Source organism: Anabrus simplex, chromosome 6 (assembly GCF_040414725.1).
Source record: "Anabrus simplex isolate iqAnaSimp1 chromosome 6, ASM4041472v1, whole genome shotgun sequence".
Taxonomy (NCBI): domain Eukaryota; kingdom Metazoa; phylum Arthropoda; class Insecta; order Orthoptera; family Tettigoniidae; genus Anabrus; species Anabrus simplex.
In genome coordinates, this window is record NC_090270.1 from 345,064,502 (window position 1) to 345,088,694 (window position 24,193).

The 24,193-nt window shown below is 36.7% G+C and overlaps 1 protein-coding gene across 2 annotated transcripts in view; it reads left to right on the top strand.

Moving 5' to 3' along the window:
- LOC136875365 (protein RCC2 homolog) overlaps positions 1-24,193 on the top strand; it is a 321,715-nt gene that overhangs the window by 250,033 nt on the left and 47,489 nt on the right. For both annotated transcript variants that reach the window (XR_010860420.2, XM_067148916.2), the window contains exon 9: positions 1,500-1,678. Coding sequence is in view for 1 of the 2 variants with exons in the window: in XM_067148916.2 (XP_067005017.2) it covers positions 1,500-1,678 (179 nt within the window). In the remaining variant the exon portion in view is untranslated. The remainder of the gene's footprint in view (positions 1-1,499; positions 1,679-24,193) is intronic.

Sequence of the window (24,193 nt, forward strand, 5' to 3'; positions counted from 1 at the left end):
TTAACCCACTTCCCACAAGTAAATCATTACCAGTATAAATTTTTTATTTTACACAGTAGCCTGAATTGGATTTGCGAAGTTTATAAAATTTTACTCCAAACCTAGCACGCTTGGAAGGATTGAACTGCATGTAAGATAAAAGTCCTCTAAATTTCATCAGTGACACATCCATAGCTACATCCTGCTGTGGCATATAAAAGGACTGAAATCTGTTATTTAGAAAGTCCACGACACTTCTTACTTTTCTTAGCTTATCACTGACGTCTACAGTTTCGTTATCACCGGGCGAGTTGGCCGTGCGGTTAGGGGCGCTCGGCTGTGAGCTTGCATCCCGGAGATAGTGGGTTCGAACCCCACTGTCGGCAGCCCTGAAGATGGTTTTCCGTGGTTTCCCATTTTCACACCAGGCAAATCCTGGGGCTGTACCTTAATTAAGGCCACGGCTGTTTCCTTCCCACTCTTAAGCCTTTCCTATCCCACCCTCGCCACAAGACCTATCTGTGTCGGTGCAACATAAGGCCAATTGTAAAAGAAAAGTTTCGTTATCACGAAAATACAGAAATCTTAAAATAAGTAAGAAGCACACAAACTGCATTGTTTTAATGAATATCATAGTTTCAACAATATCCCTTTGACCAGTTCATTTTCACTTAGAGCTTCTTTTTACTTGAGCCATAATAATGCATAGTGCAAGGTAAGCCTTCATTTTATCATTATTTGTGTCAAACTATTTATCGTCATGAAGATTTTTTGTTTAGTCCGGATTAGATAAACACTGGTTTGCATGTCTGTCTGTATCTTTTGTTATCATCCAGAATTCGTCGGTCAGAACACATGAGAAAGCCTGTAATGCAGGGAATTTATCATTGAGACTTTGAGAAATTACTGCAGATAGAGACCAGAGTTCTTGACCACTTGAGGTTACTTCTCTCCATATGACACACCCATTGCCATTTGAGTGTTGCCACTCTCTCTACCACAGCAGTGATTCCTCTCCTCCTGATCTCCTCAATCCTAGTGTAGTCATTTGAAATTCAAGAACTCTTACATGTGAGAGGCTTTTTGTGAACAGATTTTCTGGCACTTATGAAGCCCAAAAACATCTGTTTAAAAGTGAACATGGTTCGTACCCACTGTCGGCAGACCTGAAGATGGTTTTCTGTGGTTTCCCATTTTCACACCAGGCAAATGCTGGGGCTGTACCTTAATTAAGGCCACTGCCGCTTCCTTGTCATTCCTCGGCCTTTCCTATTCCATCATCCCCGTAAGATCTACCTGTGTTGGTGCAATGTAAAGCAAATAGCAAAAAAAAAAGGTGAACATTGTTTGGGGACATGCAGATCGTTGTTTTTATAATTTATAAATATTTTATGTTTTATTTGTCTAATAACAGATGTTTTTTTGATACAAATACAGTTAATTGAGTATGTGTTTTCTGCTGTTGTATCTTTACACATCTCATATTTCTGTGTGTATTATTACGTATTTTCACTTTTCAGGGGCCGTGTACTTGTTTGGACAGACCAAGAGAACGGGTGAAGCCAATATGTACCCTAAACCCATTCAGGATCTGACAGGATGGGCAGTTCGTAGTGTTGGCTGTGGTTTTACCAGCATTGTAATGGCTGCAGATGATAGTGTTATTGCTTGGGGTCCTAGTCCAACTTATGGAGAACTGGTATATGATTGATGTTTTTATAATTAGTCAGTGTTATGTGTTAAATAGCTATCTGGCAAATGCTGAAACAGATAAAAACCTGATTAAAGGTTTGGACATTTAAACAACTGCTAAATATCTCCTGTTGGCCCTATTTGAGTTTCAAAAAAGAACCAACCGTTATTTGTATACATAGAGAGTTCTTGTGTTTAAATTAGAAAAAATACTCTCAGCAATTCATTTATTAGCGTTTGTCACTTAGATGTTTTATCTTATTAGTGAGTATAGTTATGCATAAAACTGCCAAGCATCATATTTGGCACATAACTTGTTATTAACACATCAGTTATGAGTAAAACAACTAAGTGCCCTGTTGTTTGTCATTTAGCCTTTTTATGCATAAATTATGTCAGGCTTCTGGACAAGTTTAAGTGTACAACAAGATCTCATTTGTTTTTAAAATAATAGCAATTTTATTTCAAAATTTTTAGTAGAAACACATACATTTTGGTGACAGTCTTAATCATGTTTAAAGTTGAAATATTATTAATGACAATAATACAAAATGTATTTTGCTAAACATTGCTATTTGTACATTCTGCTTTATGATGACAACTTGTATCACAGAACAAGAAATAATTGACACACCCTTCTTTCACAAAATTGAGCTCACTACAAAAACCCTCTATGTTGTCAAAACTGTTTCCATCTGAATGAAGGCATTCCTTGAACTCCTTGGCAGCAGATAATATCAGGTACATGAAACTCCTAACCTCCTGCAATTACAGCTGTGTTGTAGCCTTTCCTTTTGCCCATAGATCATTAAGGCAAAAACTGAAATTGTTCGGGTCACATTGGCATGGGCTAAATCTCATCAAATTAATCGAATTGTTTGTACTAACATGACCTAACACGTTGAAAGTTTATTTTGAATAATTTCTTGGTCTTATGTATGTCAAAAGATTGTTTCAAGGCCAGCAACTGTGGCTTTTCCGTAATTATTTCAGTTTGGTGCATTCTTAGTCGGTTTACCATTAATGTCTTTCTTCCTGTTTATTTGTTTCTCGCTTGAAGAAATGCTCACATACCAGGCGAGTTGACCGGTGGTTAGGGCCGCGTAGCTGTGAGCTTGCATCTGGGAGATAGTGGGTTCGAACCCCACTGTCGGCAGCTTTGACGATGGTTTTCCGTGGTTTCCCATTTTCACAGCAGGCAAATGCTGGGGCTGTACCTTCATTAAGGCCACGGCAGCTTCCTTCCAATCCTAGGCCTTTCCTATCTCATTGTCGCCATAAAACTTATCTGTGTTGGTGCGACGTAAAACCCCTAGCAAAAAAAATACTTTTCTTCACCAGATTTTCAAGTAACTGTGACAGGCTCTGAAGGCCAAGTAGTGTTTGATGACAACCCGAAAATCATTGATTTTTAAAAACTTTTGTGCCAGTGGAATTGGTGCAGATAGTTGAAGAAATCAGCATCACAAACAACCAGTAGAAAACATTTAACCATCAGCACGTTCCAGGTTTTGAAAGTATTTTAAAATATCAACCTATATACTTCTAAGACGTTACATCTGTTACATGCCTACAGATTTTAGGAAATATTATTATTTTGGGCTCTTTACTTTGTATAAAGATAATGCACGAACGGGCACAGAAGTGTAATTTTGTTTTCTCTCAAAATAATATTGAACATAAGTGTAGGATTTTCCATTTGCATTTAGATTTATAAAGAACCAACATTTATAAAGATTTTAAGCTAATCACCCCACTGATAAGTTAAAAATTGAGGCTTCTACATTTTTTTTAACTCACGAATGAAAAAACTCAGCACTGAAGAACCAAACAGTTAACTGGTAACTCAGCACTTAAGAGGTTAAAGAAGCCGATTTTCTTCCAGTGCATTATATGCTGAACAGAATTATCTTCTCATTTTTCAAGATCTGTTTACCCACAGACAAAAATGGGAATTCTCGGAAGTCACCAGAAATAGTTCTTGGGAAATTTCCATCAAGAGCAACAAGGAACAATTTGATCTTGAAGCCTTCCACCCCTCCAACCTTCTAAGATATATGCGAGAACCAATCAACGTCGAACTGCGTTGCACAGCCCATATCCCTTATACCTCCTTCTCAATGTGAACTGTTGTACATGTACGCTTTATCGCATTGTGAGTGTGTCTGTGGCAATGCCCAAAGAAAAATCACCAGGAGAGTTGGCTGTGTACTTAGGGGCGCGCAGCTGTGAGCTTGCATCCGGGAGATAGGAGGGACGAGCCCCACTGTTGGCAGCCCTGAAGATCGTTTTCCGTGATTTCCCATTTTCACACCAGGTAAATGCTGGGGATGTACTTTAATTAAGGCCACGGTCGCTTCCTTCCCACTCCTAGGCCTTTCCCATTCCATCGTCACCATAAGACCTATCTGTGTCGGCGTGACGTAAAAAATTTTTTAATTGGAAACAAAAACCGTCAAAGTCCTACTGGCTGAAGTGGTGGATCACAAGGGATCCCAATTTCACTAGGGATGAAAGGGCAGTCTTCTGCCAAGCTTGCTCTAAGCAGGTAAGTTCGTTTGTTCCTTTTATTTATTTATTTTTATTTTTTTGTGACTGAAATATGATCGCATTTCACTGTAGCATTTAAAAGTCTATTAATTTACGTATTTTCGAAAGTTGTTTTGTTGCAATGCTGTATTAGTCGTGAACTTTTAATAATTTATATTGCTAAAATTTAAATAATTATTCAATTACTGAATGTGGAGTTAGAACACCAGTGGTCTCTTGTCACAGAGTGGATGAAAATTAAATATCTGTGTTTTGAACTCTGATTCATTTCATGTGAAAATAGAGATTTACAACTGAAATGTTTTCTTTCTTTGTTTCTTTCCTTCTTAATCTGTTTACCCTCCAGGGTAGGTTTTTCCCTCGGACTCAGCGAAGCATCCCACCTTTGCCGTCTCAAGGGCAGTGTCCAGGAGCGTGAGACTTTGGGTCTGGGGATACAACTGGGAAGGAGGACTAGTACCCCGTCCAGACGGCTTCACTTTCTATGCTGAACAGGGGCCTTGTGAAGGCATGGGAAGATTGGAAGGGCCTGGCAATGAAGAGGGATGGAAGTGGTCACGTCCTTAAGTTAAGTACCATCCCGGCATTTTCCTGGAAGAGAAGTAGGAAACCACGAAAACCACTTCGAGGATGGCATGGGTGGGAATCGAACCCACCTCTACTCAGTTGACCTCCTAAGGCTGAGTAGACTCCGTTCCAGCCCTCGTGGCACTTTTTAAATTTTGTGGCAAAGCCGGGAATCAAGTCCGGGCCTCCGTGGGTGGCGGCTAATCACGCTGACTACTACTCCACAGAAGCGGACTACAACTGAAATGTAATTTTTAAAAATTGTGAGTAACTTTCACCAACGCTATGTGTAGGCTCTAGTGAACTCTATTACGCTTCCGCTAGGCCTTCGCGAAACATACTGTAGGTTGAAGATCGAATGTGGTGCAGCTAGGACGATGTCACAGAGGCTAGACACGCTAGATGGCATGGCTTGGACGATGGCACAGCGTTTTTTACAAGGCTGCAAAGACTATCTTTACAAGACCAAGCCAGTGAGAAGACCTTTGTTATGGATTGGTGAGGTTCGGTTAGTAACCATTGTGTTGGAGGGGCAAGCAAAGAGAGTCTGGGCTGTGTAACCTCTACCTTCCCATCTAGAGTCTTGCTAAATTCTGACAGAAAGTAAGGTTATGGGCAGATGCCACGACAATTTCAATTCATGCAGTTTTCTAATTTTCAAGGAGGGTAGCAACCTAGTGGGCACGCATGATACAGGATCTATTGCAGGCAACAGAAAATATTCTTCATGACACCTGACCCGGCTGACCAGAGCCGGCGAATAGCAACATAAAATGTTCACAAATCTGAGATTTATAGTGCCTCCGTTTTAATTCTTTTATATAAGTAAGAATACTGCTAGGGGCAGCTTGGTGAGACCCTGGCAAGCATATTGGAAGGATCTCTCCTCAACGCTATTCGGGTATCGTTTCACTTCATTTTTATTGTTTTTTCACCCTGTGAACTCGACAGGAAACTTAACATTTTTAGTACATATTTCTATGTAAATTACAAATTCTCTTGTTCCTACTTTTAAAGTTTTGTACTTCTAGAAACATCACCTCTAATAGTCTTTTTCTTTTTTTATGAAACGCATGATTATACTAAGCATTATTGCCAATTAGGCCAGCTGTAGAAACTTAAGATATGGTGACATTTTATTTTAAGTCAATTTTATTGTTTTTCAGATCAAATGTGAAAAGATACCATATAGATCAACATAGTACAGAAAGCTGTGTCATCGCAGCTTTTCTACCAGTCCACTGTGAACAGCGACCAACAACAATTTTCTATAGACCTGTGCACTGCAGTGGTGGAAGCTAATATCACCCTGCTTAAACTTGAGTATCTTCAAACTTCAACAAGCTGCCAGGAGCAATCACAGAGTTGGAGAAGAGTGGCTTTCCCCTGGTGGAGTCATTTAGGGTTGTGGACGAAGACAGGAGAATTTTTGACCGAACCTCTGGGAAGGTAGCTGCTGTTAGCAAAAAGTTCCATAAGAGTCCTGCAGCAGAATCTGTGATGGAAAGTGACAGTAAAAGTAGCCAGGGTGCTACGAGGTGAGGTAGATGAAGCAGTTGAAGTAAAACCAGATGAAGTGGCTTCATTGAAGTTTTGTCCAATCACTGCTTGTGATGTTGAGAGATCCTTCTCTCAGTACAAAACATTCTGCCCGATAGGAGAACAAGATTGTTCCCGAAAAACATTGAAAAGTTTCTTGTTGTAAATTCCTTTTATAGTAATTGAGTGTGTTATTAAATTATAAGTATTGTTTCATGCCTATTTTGTTGGCTGTTTTACACGATAGTGCCTATTTACTTGCCCATTTTGGATAATTTAAGAGCCTATATGCCTGTCTATTTTAACTGTTTTTAGTGCCTATAATTCTCATCTCTACCCGTGAGCATCCACAAGGCAAAGATCAGTGCTCCTGTTATATTTAAATCCATGTTGTTCTCTCCTCTAACAAGGAGAGGCCTGACCCTGTGTCCTTCGATTTCAACAAGCTTCATTGTATCTGTTGAGGGACACTATACAGTAACTCGTGGAGAAGGGTTTAGGTCAATATGCTTTCGTTTTCAAAAATAATGTGGTCAAATGTCATGATGCAGGATCCGCTTCGGACCAAGCAGAGGTGATAGAACACTAAAAGGCGAACAAATTTTACATAAACATGTCAGGTCTGCAACGTAATAATTTCCCAAAACTTGATGAATCCCCCATTCAAAGCAACGTGTATATATTTGAAGACTTACACCGCAGTCAAACGGAGCGGTGGCCGGGTGGTCACCGTGCTTGTCTGCGAACCTGGATGATGTGATTCGAGTCTCGTTCCCGCTGTACTTATTACATATTTTAAAACTCATGTTTGGTTACGTGAACGATGTTGATCCACGAAATATCACTGTAATATTTGCCACAAATGAAAGGTAATCATTGATTTACTCAAATAAAGTCTCAAATCCCAGGTTGATTAATGAATACCGTTGTTACTAGCAAGAAATATGTATACGTATTTACTGGCTGTAAATAGGAGTCCATGGTGTTGCATTCCGCTGCTTGCGCCGTCTTTTGTTTCTTTCTTGAGGTCCAGGGCTGGCACTAATGAATGGGAGTGCTATGTCTGCGATTTTTGTTATCTTTGGCCATATGTCTTGCATTCCGCTGCTCGTGCCGTCGTCTTTTTTTCTTTTCTTTTTTTTTTTCTTGAGGTCCAGGGCTGGCACCAACGAGCTCTCTTTCTAGTGATTGGGAGTGCGGGTATTTTGTTGAAAAATAGCATGATCCCTGGACCAATAAATCGTTTAACCTTTACCACTCGTCTGTCGGGTGAGGCCCGACATTACGAAATTCCCGTTCCAGTCGCATGTCGGGGGAGACCCGACATGATATTTTATCGCCCACCGCTCGTTTGCCGTCCCTTAGCCGACAAAATACACGATGATATACTGTACTGCCAACTTTTGGTTCCGTGTGGAACTTTGTAGAATCCAGATACTATTTGACAGTCAATCAAAAATCTATTATTTAGATGGCAGTGTAGCCGTCAGCTGTCCACTCACGCACGATAGTAAACAAACATGGTCGCCATGTGCTCTTCTAGTCATATATGTTGTATATGTCAGGCAACACACGAAACCACAGTATTTTCGCACCTCTGCTCGTAATGAATATATCTAATAGCATTTCGCGATGCCTAAAAGTGAACTGACGATGGTCGGTTTGTATACCATAACCCAACATGTACCTGATGCTAATGGCTGGCACAATAAAATCAACAGATCCAGATTTCAAGAAATCACCGTTTACCGTGGTTTCAGCCTACAAACTACTACGAGGTATGAAACCAGAGACTGAATAGAGTTTCTCAATTGCTTTTTAACGATAATTTGTACACTGAAATTATTAACGAAACCAATCGGTATGCGATAACGATAATAATAATAATAATAATAATAATAATGATAATAAAAATGCAAAATTATTTGTCTTAACTTTCAGATATTGCTTTTATTGCTCCAGTATAGCTTGCTGTAAACGTGTATAGCCTAACTACATCATTTAAAAGCAAGTGCTGTCTCCAAAATCGTGAAAGAGGAATACAGATCATATACGATAAAAATTGACATTTAAAATACGAGTAGTAGAGACAATACAGAGAACTTTAATTCAAGGGGTAAGGGTTAATGAATCAGTTAATGCACATGAAGTGACAACCCACCAAATTACATCGAATGAGAAAAATCAATAAAACGACACCAAAGACATCACAGACTAGAGTGTTGGACAAAGAAAACACTTACGGAAGTGCCGCGACATAGCAGAAATAATGGAAATTCTGAATTCCCATGGAGGGAATTAGATATTTTTCCACCAATAGAGCATATCAAAAATCAGATCAAAAATTAGATGTATGGCCTAAGACGAAATGCTGGTTAATAGAGCAAATGCCTGGAAAGCCATACATCTAATTTTTGATCTGATTTTTGATATGCTCTATTGGTGGAAAAATATCTAATTCCCTCCATGGGAATTTAGAATTTCCATTTGGAATTGCTAGGCAGGCATTAATTCCATTGTGGAGTTTTATCTCCCGTATGCAGTTGTCAGACTGTGCCTCATAAACAGGCTTCTGACAAATTCACCTGCATACACCCCAGCATCAGTGGGTAGGGTCTGACACATCCCACTCTGACGAGTCTAGTGTCAGACCTAAGACGAAATGCTGGTTAATAGAGCAAACGCCTGAAAAGCCATACATCTAATTTTTGATCTGATAGAAGAAATAGTTGTTGGAAGGCAGTAAAGTATGTATTCTCTAAAATAAAATATTTCGTATTATTTCTTAATTAACCTGGGATTTGAGACTTTATTTGAGTAAAAGCAATTACTAGCTTCCATTTGTGATAAATATTACAGTGATATTTCGTGGATCAACATCATTCACGTAACCCTCATGTTTGATCTTTATTGACAGTTGAACTTCTTACAAATTGTCAAATTGTATTAAATTATCCTCCTAGTTACATAATATACATCTAACTAAGATGAGTTTTCAATTAGACTTCTTTCAACCCAAACATAGGGCCCTTCTCAGTAAAATACATTATAATAATCTAAAAACATTACACACGTGATTGTACACAGTGCTTGTTAAAAAAAGTTTTTCATTAAAAATCATGATGAAATTAAAATATGAGGTGACGGTCATTATAAAACTTTTTGTGCTGGAGGTCTCTTTGTTGTAACTTCCTTGTTGCTCCTTGATGCTCTTCAAATATATCTGTACACTGTTGATTCTCAATGATCATGTTAAATCAGAGGCTGAAATTATGTGAGTTTACACAATAATTGAGATTCAACAGTGTACAGAATGCTTTACGATGTGTTCAGACGCTCTCAAAATTGCTGTCACAAAAATCAGCCTAATATTTTAAATATATAGATACCTTCGTGACATTCCTGATGTCTTGCACATCCCTGGCTATCTGTTGTGTATTCTTGGGTACGGTGAAAACTACCCTCTCTAAAGATGAGAAGAATGTATTAAAAGGTGTAAAAAAACACAAGAGAACAAATATGAAAAACATTTGCACAAGGGCCCATAAAATCATTACAGTAGTATTTCAGATCACACCTTTTCTAATATATTGGTAGAAACCTTTTTTTTCGGAACACCGGGTTATTAAACATTATTTTCTGGTCACACTCCTAGACAATGAATTGGAGGTTACTCTCGACCATGTGCGACTGCGAGGAATGATTTTGATTGCCATTTTGAATCCGACTAAACATCGAAACTGGGAGGCTGCAAGTTTCAACATTAAACCACTGTGCACTTATGGATGCGGATGCCAGCCTACTTTCTGGCAGATTTTAATTTTGTCTTCATTAGTAAGGAATTTCAAGAGTTTTTTCATATCCATAACTAGGTAAATATGAAGTTTTGAAGCTTCCACCTAATCAGTACATATATTTATATATATTGTTCCACAGTACCGGTTTCGACCTTGTGAAGGTCATCTTCAGCTGATAATCATAATATACAATTAAAACATGAATGTCACATGATATGGGTGAAAACATATTCTTTACAATTGTTCTAGTTTAAATAATCGTCTACAATAACTGATATAATAATTAAAACATTACATTACTATGTGTACATTAATGATGTATGTTAAAATACATTTTTCTTAAATTATGAAGGTGTCATATAGTATGGATAAAAACGTTATCAATTTGCAAATGTTTTTCGTTTGTCTTCGTCTACGTTAATCGGCATGAGAGTTAAAACTTCTCAATACTATTATGTGCACAGGTGATATATGTTGAATGTACAATATTCTTGAATTGTGAAGTGTCCACTGTTCCACATTAAAACTTACGGCTAGATGAATAAAACATTTTGAAGTACAGATTAATTCTTGCGGCGTGTTGTATATGCGGCTACGCTATGATATATGATCAGCCGTGTTCGTCTACTGGTGGTATAATAGTCTGAGTTCCTTGAAGTAATAGAACACTTATGTTGAAATCAGGTAGTTGTCCGGTGTTTAGTGCGGAACTTCGTCGATATATACACAAAGCTTATAGTTTATGCTAAGACTGAGTTGACCATAAAATACGGTATATAAATGTTGTTTTAGCGACGTGCTTCCATTAGTTTTTATGTTATTTGATTTTGTCAAATGTCAATATGTATTATAATACTTGATTTCAATATATCTTGTGTTTTTTGGTTAGCGCGGAAGCTTCTTTCTTCACTTTGTGTTGTAGGACGTACCGTATTTACTCGTGTATTAGAACCCCCCCCCTGGCTTTTCGAGATGAAGAAAATGAAAAAAATAAATCTTGCCTATAAGACTCCCCCAACGTAATTCGTCGGAGAATGATGACAATTCCACTTCGAAGCGGGTATAGGTCGTATTGCAGCTCTGATGACATCGCACAAATTTGTGAATAGTTTTGTCCGTAAGACCTACGCAATGAAAAACGCGTCGAATCCATGCGGTACATAATTGTTTCATAGTTAAGAAATGTCCGCCTCTGTAGCGTAGGTCTCCTGCAGCTCTGATGACGTCGTACAAATAGATGAATAGGCCTAGCTTCGTGTCCAACCCGCACATTGCAAGCATGCATCAGTCATGCTATATGTCTGTGTTTTGTAGTTAATAATGTCTGCCAGCGTAATGGCTAGCACAATTAGTTGCTGTTTTCGGGGGTCTGACTTTGATTCCCGGTACCGTACTGCCAGAGATTTACGAATGGCAGGAAGGCTGATATGCAGTAAAAGCGGTACCTGTAACTCCCCTCCACTGGGCGTGTGTCTAAAAAGAACTGTATCACCTCGGAATGAGGAAACGAGTTTACTTCAGTTGAGAAGTATTCACGGTTGTTGCTATTTATACAGCAGGCGAGATCATTAACAAAGTGGTCGTTTAATATCTCGTCACTCGGGCCATTTTCGATATATATTTGGAGAGAAGTAAGTTTAGAACGTGATAAAAGCTATCCAATTAAAACAATTGTTTTACTCGCCAATGTACCTAAGAAATAATAATAATTTTATGTCCCGACGTACCGTACTTTAAACGATTTTCGGAGACACCAAACAAAACATTCTAGGGTATGCGTTAATAAAAAAAGAGAGAACGAACGTACAAAATTTAACATTGTGATAATAAAGCTCATTACTGCCACACCTGCAGACATCCATAAATGCGGTATATTTTCCTGTTTTTTTTCTTTTTTCCCGTCGAACTTTTGGCACCATCAGGGCGATAATATACCTAACCTAAACAATGTGGTCTGTCTTATCTCGTGGACAGATGTTTACGCAAATTCTGGTGTGATAAATGTAGAGAACAAGCATGAAATATACTCAAAAATAAGGGTCTGTGTTTCAACAGCCGCAATTATCAAAAGAATGTTTCCAGTTAATATGTATTACATTCGGAAGTACAACTCGTAACATACGCTAGTTATCAGCTGATGGTTTGGCATGCCTTCTACAGTACCTATGGCTTTATTCGGAAGGAGCTTTCCCATTTTCACACCAGGCAAATGCTGGGGCTGTACCTTAATTAAGGCCACGGCCGCTTCCTTCCAACTCCTAGGCCTTTCCTATCCCATCGTCGCCATAAGACCTATCTGTGTCGGTGCGACGTAAAGCCCCTAGCAAAAAAAAAAAAAATTCGGAAGGAGTGGCTTCTGCTACATATACACAAACTGGGAATATCAGAGACTCTATAGTCGGGAACGAAATTATTTTTAAAAGGTTCAAAAAGACGGGACCTCGTATGCTCTTGATTGCAGGGCATGGCTCAAAGAGAATGAAGCATGGCTGACGCGACTGATGAGAGATAGCAGTGAAGATGACGTCGCTTAGAATGCCGACACGCTGGTAGCAAGGCAGGGAAGTTGGCGGCGCAAGGCGATAATTCAAATGAAAGCAGTGATCAGGTTTACTGTGTGGTAGGCCTACTGCTAAACTGACAGAGACAAATGACTGGCAATTAAGTTCTTTTGTATAAATATTTAATTATATATAAGTAATAATAATAATAACGTAAACGTTTCCACCTTTTCAATACTACAATATATTCACAAAATTACAAATTACACGGTACTAGTTTCGACCCATCTAGGGGTCATCATCAGCCGTATTGGAGCAAAGATCATTTGTGGCGAAATCCTAAGAAAATGTTATTTTAAAGAATAACAAGTGAAATGAGATGTTATGGTAATAGTTAATAATACAAGGAATATACATACTAAGAGGTTTTTAACAAAGAATAAAGTATAAATGGGGTGTTGTAAAAATTATAATCATGGAAATCAGTAAGTTCTTGTATTGAAATGAAATATGGCTTAGGAAGAGGGCTTAAGGTGGGGCTGAAGGGTGCGGGAGAAAGTGTAACTGTCTTGGAAAAGTACCTTTGATTAAATTTAGGATTGAGTTTAGGTTGGCTGCATTATTGTTTCTGAGGAAAGTGATAAATAGATCGAAGAGTATGTTGGGTTTCTCTGAGATTTCATTGAGATTGTGACTGGCATTAAAGTATTGGTCTAGGTGTATGTAGTAATTTTCCATTATGTTGAGTAAAGGGCCCTTGTTTGCTAATACGAGGATGTCCATGTCTTGTTCAATATTGGTGAAATTATGGTTATAATCTTGCATGTGTTGGCCGATGGCTGAAAACCTGTTGTATTTTATTGCGTTAGTGTGCTCGTGGTATCTGATAATGAAGTTTCTCCCGGTTTGCCCGATGTAGGTTTTTTTACAGGTGGTACATTTGATCCTATAAACTCCTGATTTTAAAAAACTGCTGGTCTTGTTGATGTGTGAAGTATTGTATAAAACGTTCATGTTCTTATTGTTGGTTTTGCAGGCTATTTTAACGCCTTGTTTCTTAAAGATGTTGGTTAACTTGTAGATATCATTGTTGAACGTGAAGGTGGAAAATGTTAGAGGTTTGGTTATTTCTTTTTTGAGGGTAGTTTTTGGGCGATGTTTGTGTTTATTGATTATCCTTTCTATAAAATGATTGCTGAAGCCGTTGAATTTTGCGATTCCGCGGATTGTGTTGAGTTCGTTTTTTAGATCTTTATTGGACATAGGTATGCTGAAGGCTCGATGAACTAGGCTGTTGTATGTGGCTCGTTTGTGGGACTGGGGGTGCACTGAATCTTGGCGAATGGTGGAGGCTGTTTGAGTGGGTTTTCTGAAAATTTTATAACTGAAAGAATCTGAGTTTCTAGTGATGGTTAAATCTAGAAAGTTGATTTTTTGATTTGATTCGGATTCTAGTGTGAATTTGATATGAGGATCAATATTGTTGAGTCTTAAGAGGGTGGTGGGTGCGTTAATTGATTTCTCATTCATGATTACAAAGACATCGTCGACATATCTGGCCCAAAAGAGAATGTTTTCGAATTCGTTGTCAATTTTGGTGTATTCGAGGAAGTCCAGGTATATTTCTGCTAAGATACCTGAGGCCGGTGACCCCATTGCCAAACCATTTTGTTGATATATGACATTGTCAAACGTGAAGAAGTTATTGTCGATGATAAGTTTTAATATTGTGATAAAGTCTTGTATCTCTAGTTTGCTTAAGTGGCTGTTTTTGTTTAAATTGTTTATAATTATCGGAATTAATTTTGATACTTGTATGCTTGGGTACATGTTTACAATATCGAATTAATTATATGATATTATTATATTATATTTAATTATATGATAACACGATACCCTGATCCCTTTCTTCTACGGGATCAAGTATGAAGTGAGACGAATCTTCGTAGCGAGTTTTTACGGCCGTGTGCCCTTCTTAACGTCAACCTCACCAGAAGAATTAATGAGATGTAACGAATTACGTGATATGAGTAACTAAAATGGACTTTTATATGTACCGTAGGCCTAAAAGTCGTTTTCACCATTTTTTGTCATTTTACGTTTAGAAACACTGCCTTCCGACGAAAATAGCCAGTATAACTTAAATACTTTCTAACTTTGTTAAATAATAGTATAGAATGTTTGCACGTACAATTTATAGCTCTTTATAACTTAGAAGTCATGTGTTCGCTGCACAAAATTTTGAGGTTATCGCATATTGGACCCCCCTTTATTATCTTTGGCTGTAAAAGTGGGACAAAAGGGGTCTAATACACGAGTAAATACGGTATTTTGTATCTGAAATAGAAATAAAGTGTAAGAAATGTTGCGTCTGCCAAGTTTGTTTTGAAGTTGGAATGGGTGTGTGTGTGTACTTACTGTGGATGTTGACACTTGATGTGTGCTATTCGGCAGCACGTCGAGCACTGTTCCGTGTTTGTTTGAAGTTGCTGCTTGTGGCTGTGGAGGGGTAGGAGGAGCGGCTGTTGAGGAAGTAGGACTGGAGCGGTGGGTGTCTTCTGGTGGTTCTTTTATGTGTATTGGGTCTTGCTTTTTGATTCTTTTTAGGTAATTGTTTTTTAGGAAAGGGATGACTGCATTGAAAAGAATGTTAACTTTGTCTGTAATTTCATTTAAATTGAAGTTTGGATTGGCGCATTGATCTAGGTTGATATAGAATTCTTCCATTATATTGAGTAAGGGGTTCTTGGGGTTAGTGCTTAGAATTTGCATATCATTTTCAATGTTTGTAAATTTATGTTTGAAGTCCTCAATGTGTTGGCCTATGGCTGAGAAATGACTGTGTTTTATTGCGTTGATATGTTCATTGTAACGTATCTGAAAGTTCCTTCCAGTACGTCCGATATAACTGGCTTCACAGTTGTTGCACTTCATACGATATACTCCTGAGTGACTGTATTTATTATTATTGTTGATGGATTTGGAGTTGTGTAGGATATTGGCGTTGTAATATGTAGTTCTGTAGGCTATTTTTAGATTTTGTTTCTTGAAAATGTTCGTTATAGGATATATGTGGGTGTTGTTGAAAGTGAATAGTAGTAGTCTTTCTTAGTTTTATCAGTTCTGGTTAGTTTTGATTTGGGTTGATTTTTTACTTTGTATAGATTTTGTTGATCATTTTCTTTTTTGTATCCGTTTTGTCTGGCTATTTCGTGAATCAGGTTAAGTTCTTTGTTTAGTTCTTCTTGTGTTAGTGGTATATTAAAAGCTCTATATATCATACTATGGTATGCTGCTTTCTTGTGTGCGTTAGGGTGGATGGAGTCTATTTTTATTGTGTTGGACGTATGTGTGGGCTTTCTGTATATTTTATATGATAAATTACTTTCATGCCTGGTTATAGATATGTCTAGGTAATTTATAGTATGGCTGTTTTCTGTTTCCATGGTGAATTTTATATGCGGATCTATTTCATTTAATTGTTCTAATATTTTGGTTTCATTAGTATATCTATTGTCTATTATGACAAAGATATCATCTACAAATCTACACCAGAAAAATATATTGTCTAGATTTTGGCTAGTATGCCTGATGTTGGGGATCCCATTGGTAAGCCTTGTTGTTGATATATGGTATCATGGAATTTGAAGTAATTATTATTGATAGTGAAATGGAGTAATTTTATAAACTCTTCTATTTCAAGGATACTGAGTTTGCTATGGTTTTTAAGATTAGATTCTATTATTTTTAGGGTTTTTTGTGTGGGTATGTTTGGGTTCATGTTTATTATATCGTATGATGCTAATCTGTGGTGTTGTACGATTTTTATTTCTTTTGTGATATTACAGAAATCTACTGAATTTCGTACTGTTGGTGTTTTTTTTTTTTTTTTTTTTTTTTTTTTTTTTTTTGCTAAAAATACATAGTGTCTTTTAAGGAATTTTTGGATGAATTGTGACAGTTTGTAAGTTGGGCTCGGTCTGTAGTTTATTATAGGTCTCATTGGGACGTTGTCTTTGTGAATTTTCGGGTAGGCTTTAGCGGTCGGTAATGTGGGGTCCATTGCGATGAGTTTTTCAGTTTCTTATTAATTTAGAAGAAAATCAGTATTTTTTAGTAATGTTTTAAGATTTCTTTGGATACTGTTAGTTGGGTCTTTATTTTTGATTAAAAAGGTGTTATCTAGAAAGCAAAGTTTGGTTTTGGCTATGTATTCGTTTTTGTCCATGATGACAGTAGTATTGCCTTTATCTGCTTTAGTTATTAGTAAATTGTTCTTTTAATTTTGTTTTTGAATTTTTTAATTTGTGTGTTGTTCATAGTACCTTTGTTGCTATTATCATTACTGATTCTGTTGATGTACTGTGGTAATCTTTTCTTAATTTCGTATCTAACTTCATCATGCTGTTCGTAAGGATTTTATTTACGTATTTTAACATACATCATTCATGTACACATAGTAATGTTAAGTTTTAATTATTATATCAGTTGTTGTAGACGATTATTTAAACTAGAACAATTGTAAAGACTATGTTTTCAGCCATATCATGTGACATTTCTATTGTGATGTTTTAATTGTATATTGTGATTGTTAGCTGAAGATGACCTTCACAAGGTCGAAACCGGTACTGTAGAACAATATATATAAATATATGTATTGATTAGGTGGAAGCTTCAAAACTCCATATTTGTGAATATAATCAATACGGAAATGAAACTTATAGATTATGATATCCATAACTAGGTTATCACAGGACAAATAAGCACCACGCTAGTCAACTTCACACGAGTGTGTTCCTAGTCCAGATATAGACTATCGTGCAACATATATTCGCTGCCCTTCACTGTACCACTCAGCACAAAATAAATTTCTAACTTCTGAATGGAATGTGAAATACAAGCGCAAACAGGCTCACTGTGTTATTCTGCAATCTCGCTGCTAACCACCAAGCAAAACTGAACATTCTTGAGGCTAGCAGCTTGCTCCCCGACGGTGCAACTTATCCTTTTAAGTTCAGGATTTTTTTTTTTTTTTTTTTTTTTTTTTTTTTTTTTTTTTTTTTTTTTTTTTTTTTGCTAGGGGCTTTACGTCGCAGTTCAGGAATTCAAGGCCTTTTCCCATGATCTCACAACTGTGGCAAGGGCTCTTGCCTGAGTTGGAAATCATGATTCTTTCACAACGGATGATAAATAATATTTTCAGGGCTAGAAAAAAATGTGATCGTACTAAGCAGTAATAGCAAAAATTTGTGATGTGATAAGCGAGTTATTTTTATATAGATTTAATATGATGACTTCGAATTCACGACGTGCTAAACAGGAAAACGTGTTAATGAGGAATGCACAAACAAGGTTTCACTGTATATCAGGACCCTGTTTCTCAAAACATATTTCCCTAATATTAGTAAGAAACCAATAATCCAATAATATTAGTTATTGGTATTATGTTTCATAGAATTATTAGCTAATAATTAGTTTGCGAGTCAAACTTTTTATTAGATATTCCTAATAACATTAGTAAATAGTTTCATAGACAACATGCTCATGAAATTTACTTGTATTATTGGGATTATTTCCATCAGGGTATTTTGATTCGTAATCCATATTATTAGTGAAACCAAAATGTGTGGTATTTTTAATATTTTGTCATAAAATTGTGAAGATCATTGAAATGATTGACTCTGATTCAAATAGTGATGAGAAGCGAGTGTATATTTCGTTTATTTTACAAAGGAAATTTAATCATCATCATCATCATCATCATCATTGTACCGTTCCAGTTTCCCGGGTACTGTTAATGAGCCTCTTCCACTTCTTCCTGTGCATATACAACTTGTCATGGAGAACATCATCCACTGTCCATCCTCTTATAACTAGATCAACCTTGATCATGTCCATCCATCGGGTTTTAGGTCTTCCTGCAAGTCTTTTCCCCGCCACCTGTCTTTCCAAATTTATTCTGGCTGTTCTTGTAGGCTCCATCCTCATCACATGCCCGTACCACTGTAGTCTGGATATGCCGATTCGGTGTAATAGGGATGTCTTTATTCCGGTTTGTTTCCTCATCACCTCATTTCTTAACTTGTCCACCTTGGTCTTCTGGATGGTGGATCTAAGAAATTTCATCTCTGATGCTTGCAGTCTTGATGAATCTCTTTTTGTGAGGGTGCACGCTTCAATACTGTAGGTCAATATTGGTATGAAATAGCTGTTAATCATCATCAGTTTGGCTAGTTTTGGAGTCATGTCATCCCATAGAAGTGTTCTTTCTTGTTGATAGAATATGCTCCCTTTTGCACTCTAATTTCCTTTCTGACCAAATTATCACTGGAGATCATACTTCGAAGGTAAGGAAAACTATCCACACACTCTAGCTGGTGGTCTCACAGTATTACACTTGCTGGACGCCCTTATCTGTTGATTGCCATTGCTGCTGTCTTGGTCTCGTTGATGTTGAGGTTATATTCCTGGAACTGGGATTTCCATACGTTGAGTCTGGTCTGTACTTCCTCTTTTGTTTCATCCCAAATCATGATATCATCAGCAAAGGCCCCTGGGACCACTACGGTAGCTGTGAAGGCCCTTCAGGAACTCTGAAAAGTGGTGGCAAAAGGGGCTCTGGTTAAGACCCAGCGGGTCATTATGCTACTTAGGTTCCAAAATGGGTAAAAAATAAATAAGTAAATAAATGCAATGTTAATTTAATCTTATACCAGTTGTATAGTATTATAAGTCATTTCACATACTGTATATGAGTTGACTTTGTTTGTAAGTACAGGAGATATAAGTAGAATTTTGTAAACAATATAAATTTATTAAGGATGAGGTGTTTGTTTAATAGAAAAAATTATTAATGTAAATTGTATAATTTTGTTATCTAGGAAAATTTTCTTTTTCTCTTGTTAATTTAAAATTTAGTGCTTGACAATAATATATTTTAGTATACCATTTGGCACCGAGGTAGACACCTCATTTGCAAATAAAGAGATTTTTATTTTATTTCATTTGAAAGGCCACTGCATTCAGTTCACCTAACTTTTCCTTAATGTTCTTCATTATATTGTCTATAACAGTGATGAACAGTAGTAGGGACAGTGCACTTCCTTGCTGAACTTCACTCTTGGTCTCAAACCATGATGATCAACCTTCCCCAATTTGTACACAGCTAGTACAGTCTTTGTACAACATCTGAATTTTTCTTACTAGTCCTTCAGGCACATTTCTTTTTCTCAGGCACTCCTAGATCTTATCTCTTTTAACACTATCATAGGCCTTTTCTATATCCGGAATACAATGACCAGGTTCTTGCCTTTCTCCCAGTACTTTTTCATCAGCTTGCGGGTACTAAAAATTAGATCCATTGTTCATCTGTTAGGCCTACTTCTGGATCCGTGTTGCTGAAAGGAAATTTGATATGTCCTCCTATTCAATGCATAAACATTTCCTCCCATCCTTGCAAACACATGTGGGCCAACAATAGACACGATCGTTAAGAACAGGACTGTTAAATTTGATAAGGTCAGGCCGTTTTGTGAGGACAACTACTTAATAAGTAAGTTTAAAAATGTTCTTACACTTATTTTTCACTTATTAGCCCAAGTTTCTCATACCACCTCATTTTTTTCCATTACAGATTTGAACTTCATTGCTGGTTTCCACTATGTATCACATACATTCTACCTGGCATCTCTTATCTTTTCTAACATAGCTTCTCAAGTTTTTGCTGCCCTCCTGACTATTTAAAAATAAGGCAAACACACCTAGGTAGAGATGTGTCATTCCTGACTGAACTGCTTCTCGGGATTAATAACTCTTCCAGGAAGGACTAGCTACGGAGTTGTAGTTCTTTAAGTCCCAACCGACCAAGGAGATGCTTGCAAGATATATGAGCAGGACATGGTGGAACTAAGAGTAGGCGTAAGACTAATCGGAACAAAAGGTTCAATCAATCAATCAGTCACTACTGATCTGGATTTAGGGCAGTCGCCCAGGTGGCAGATTCCCTATCTGTTGTTTTCCTAGCCCTTAAAATGATCGCAAAGAAATTGGAAAATTATTGAACATCTCCCTTGGTAAGTTATTTCAATCCCTAACTCCCCTTCCTATAAACGAATATTTGCCCCAATTTGTCCTCTTGAATTCCAACTTTATCTTCATATTGTGATCTTTCCTACTTTTAAAGACACCCCTCAAACTTATTCGTCTACTGATGTCCTCCCACGCCTTCTCTCCACTGACAGCTTGGAACACCACTTAACAGAAAATTCTAAATTCCCATGGAGGGAATTAGATATTTTTCACTAATGAGCCTGTCAAAAATGTCAAAAACATATCAGATGTAAGGCTTTTCAAGTGTTTGCTCTATTAACCAGCGTTTCGTTTTAGGTCTGACACTAGACTCCTCAGAGTGGGATGTGTCAGACCCCACCCACTGACGCTGGGGTGTATGTGGAGATTTATCTCCCGTATGCAGTTATCAGACTGTGCCTCTTATAAGGACTTCTGATAAGTTCACCATATGGTAGTGCCCAATAGTCCTAATTTTAATACCTTCCTTTCTTTCACATTTATTTTTAGCTATGACAAAAACAGCTTCGTGATCACTAATACCATCTATTACTTCGGTTTCTCTATAGAGCTCATCTGGTTTTACCAGCACCACATCCATAATATTCTTCCCTCTAGTTGGTTCCATCACTTTCTGAATCAGCTGCCCTTCCCATATTAACTTATTTGCCATTTGTTGTTCATTTAACGTTAAGAATTTCATATTTAGGTTCCGTATTGAAACAAGATTTACATCAAAGAAAGGACAATAAGTTCCACCTTTTCAATACTATATATTGTGTGAAAATTTTACATTACAGTTAAAACATCACAACTTTTGTACATTCGGTACCGGTTTCGACAGATTCCCTGTCATCATCAGCCGAGAATAATTAAACAAAGACAAGTATAGATCATAATTCTTATGGTGTGATTACAATGGTGGATTAAAAATATACATTATATGATTAAAGTAGTATATATATATAAACATATACTCAAATAAAAGGTAAGTAAAATGGAAATGGTCATTATTCTATGAGGTGTACACCTTAATATTTCTAATTAAACGGTTAATTTGTTAAAAGAAATTTTGTTCTTGTAATATATAATTAGGGCCTATAGTGAAATTTGATTGTAGGCTTAATTCTGTAATATTATAACTTTTTGACCAGTCAATTCATTGAAGTTATGTAGCCATGTTTGACACATTAAAAAGGTAAACAAACATTTAGTCGAATGATTTATTTATCATTTATGTATTCACAACTTACAACACAAGATCTTCAAGTACCACCTTAGCAAGAACCTCAATTACTATTTCTCAAAATAATGTAAACCATTCCAGAATACAAATCGACATATTGAACTGTTCAATGGACATTCTAACTATCAACACCAATACATAGTGAAAAAATTAACTCATTTATTTCTGCTTGCATTGAACATTAATATAATTCTTCCATTCTTAAGTCCAAGTTGAAGCTCCAATCGAATTTTACTGTACATATTTTATGTGGAACACCATTCGACTAAATGTTTGTTTACCTTTTTAATGTGTCAAACATGGCTACATAACTGCAATGAATTGACTGGTCAAAAAGTTATAATATTACAGAATTAAGCGTACAATCAAATTTCACTATAGGCCCTAATTATATATTACAAGAACAAAATTTCTTTTAACAAATTAACCATTTAATTAGAAATATTAAGGTGTACACCTCATAGAATAATGACCATTTCCATTTTACTTACCTTTTATTTGTGTATATATATATACTATTTTAATCATCTAATGTATATTTTTAATCCACCATTGTAATCACACCATAAGAATTATGATCTATACTTGTCTTTGTTTAATTATTCTCAGCTGATGATGACAGGGATTCTGTCGAAACCGGTACCGAATGTACAAAAGTTGTGATGTTTTAACTGTAATGTAAAATTTTCACACAATATATAGTATTGAAAAGGTGGAACTTATTGTCCTTTCTTTGATGTAAATTTGTTGTTCATGCTTCCTGTCGTTCGCATTACCTTCCCAATTGACATTTGGTAAATTGAGATCACTTGCTACTATCACATTCCTTTCCATATCATTTCCAACATAGCTGATTATCTTATCAAATAATTCTGAATCAGCGTCAGCGTTACGCTTTCCCAGTCTGTACACTCCAAAGACATCAAGTTGCCTATCATCTTTAGAGATGAGCCTTACACGCAGAATTTGGCCAGTGATTAGTGAAATGTAAATTTACTTGTGTAGATTAATTATATTATGTGTTACCAGATGCAAAACCATAAATCTTGGAAAATATTTATGTATGTTGCAAATGAATATTCTCATTTTGTTCCTTATTGAAGATTACATATATCACAAATATGACAACAATATTTATTGAACCACCTATTCAATACATTCCACTATTTTATGTGATTAAAATATTACATTATACTAAAAAGTATTTTTTAGTACTATTTAGTACTTATTAGTATTATGTAAAATTTTAAGCACATAAAATAGTGGAACGTATTTAAATAGGTGGTTTAATAAATATTGTTATAATATTTGTGATATATTTATGTAAGTGTTGACATAATCTTTTACATTTTCATGTCTGGAGACTAGCTACGGAGCTGTAGTTCTTTTAGTCCCAGCTGACCAATGAGCGGGACTTGGTGGGACTAGTGAAATGTAAATTCACTTGTATACATTGATTGCAGTACAAAACATCAGTAGGGAAACCATAAAACTTGGCGTATATTTATGTAAGTGTTGACATAATCTTTTACATTTTCATATCGGAGAGACTAGCTACGGAGCTTTAGTTCTTTTAGTCCTAACCGACCAATGAGAGCCTTGTATGCGATGTGAGCGTGACATTGTACCATACCTAGGATTAGGAACCCTCTAGGACAATGCCTCTATTCCGTGACTGAACACCCAACTAAGCTCAAGTGGTTAGAGAGTAGGTTTGGTTGTCGCGGGTAAGTCTAAAAGTCGAAGTTTAAAACTTATCTCTAAGTATCATGACGGGAATAATGGAGGTATACATCGAATGAGAAATACTGTTATGGGGTAAGATAGGTTTATTGCAAAAATAATCCAAACGATTCTAATATTCACAAAGTAAAAATCAAATTAAAAAGAGCCTGAAACCGCATCAAAATGAAATGAAATTCAACAAATTAAAATATAAAAACAAACATTATCAACGCAAACCAAAATCAAAATGCGAAAATGTAAATTCAAATTACCAAATTAATTACTGAGAAGTTTCATTATGCTAGGGCGTTCCCCCAGAGCGACGTGCGCCACTTGCGCTCGAGTGACGTGAGAAATGTGCAAAGGTTACGTTCCCATGGACGGGGTAGGTTAAAGAAGTTAGTCCAACAAGGGCAATTAAGAGTAAGATTTGCTACACTAAATATTGGAGCGTTGACTGGCCGACATCGTGAGCTAGCAGAAATGTTGAAGAACAGACATGTTGATATTGCCTGCATACAGGAGACCAA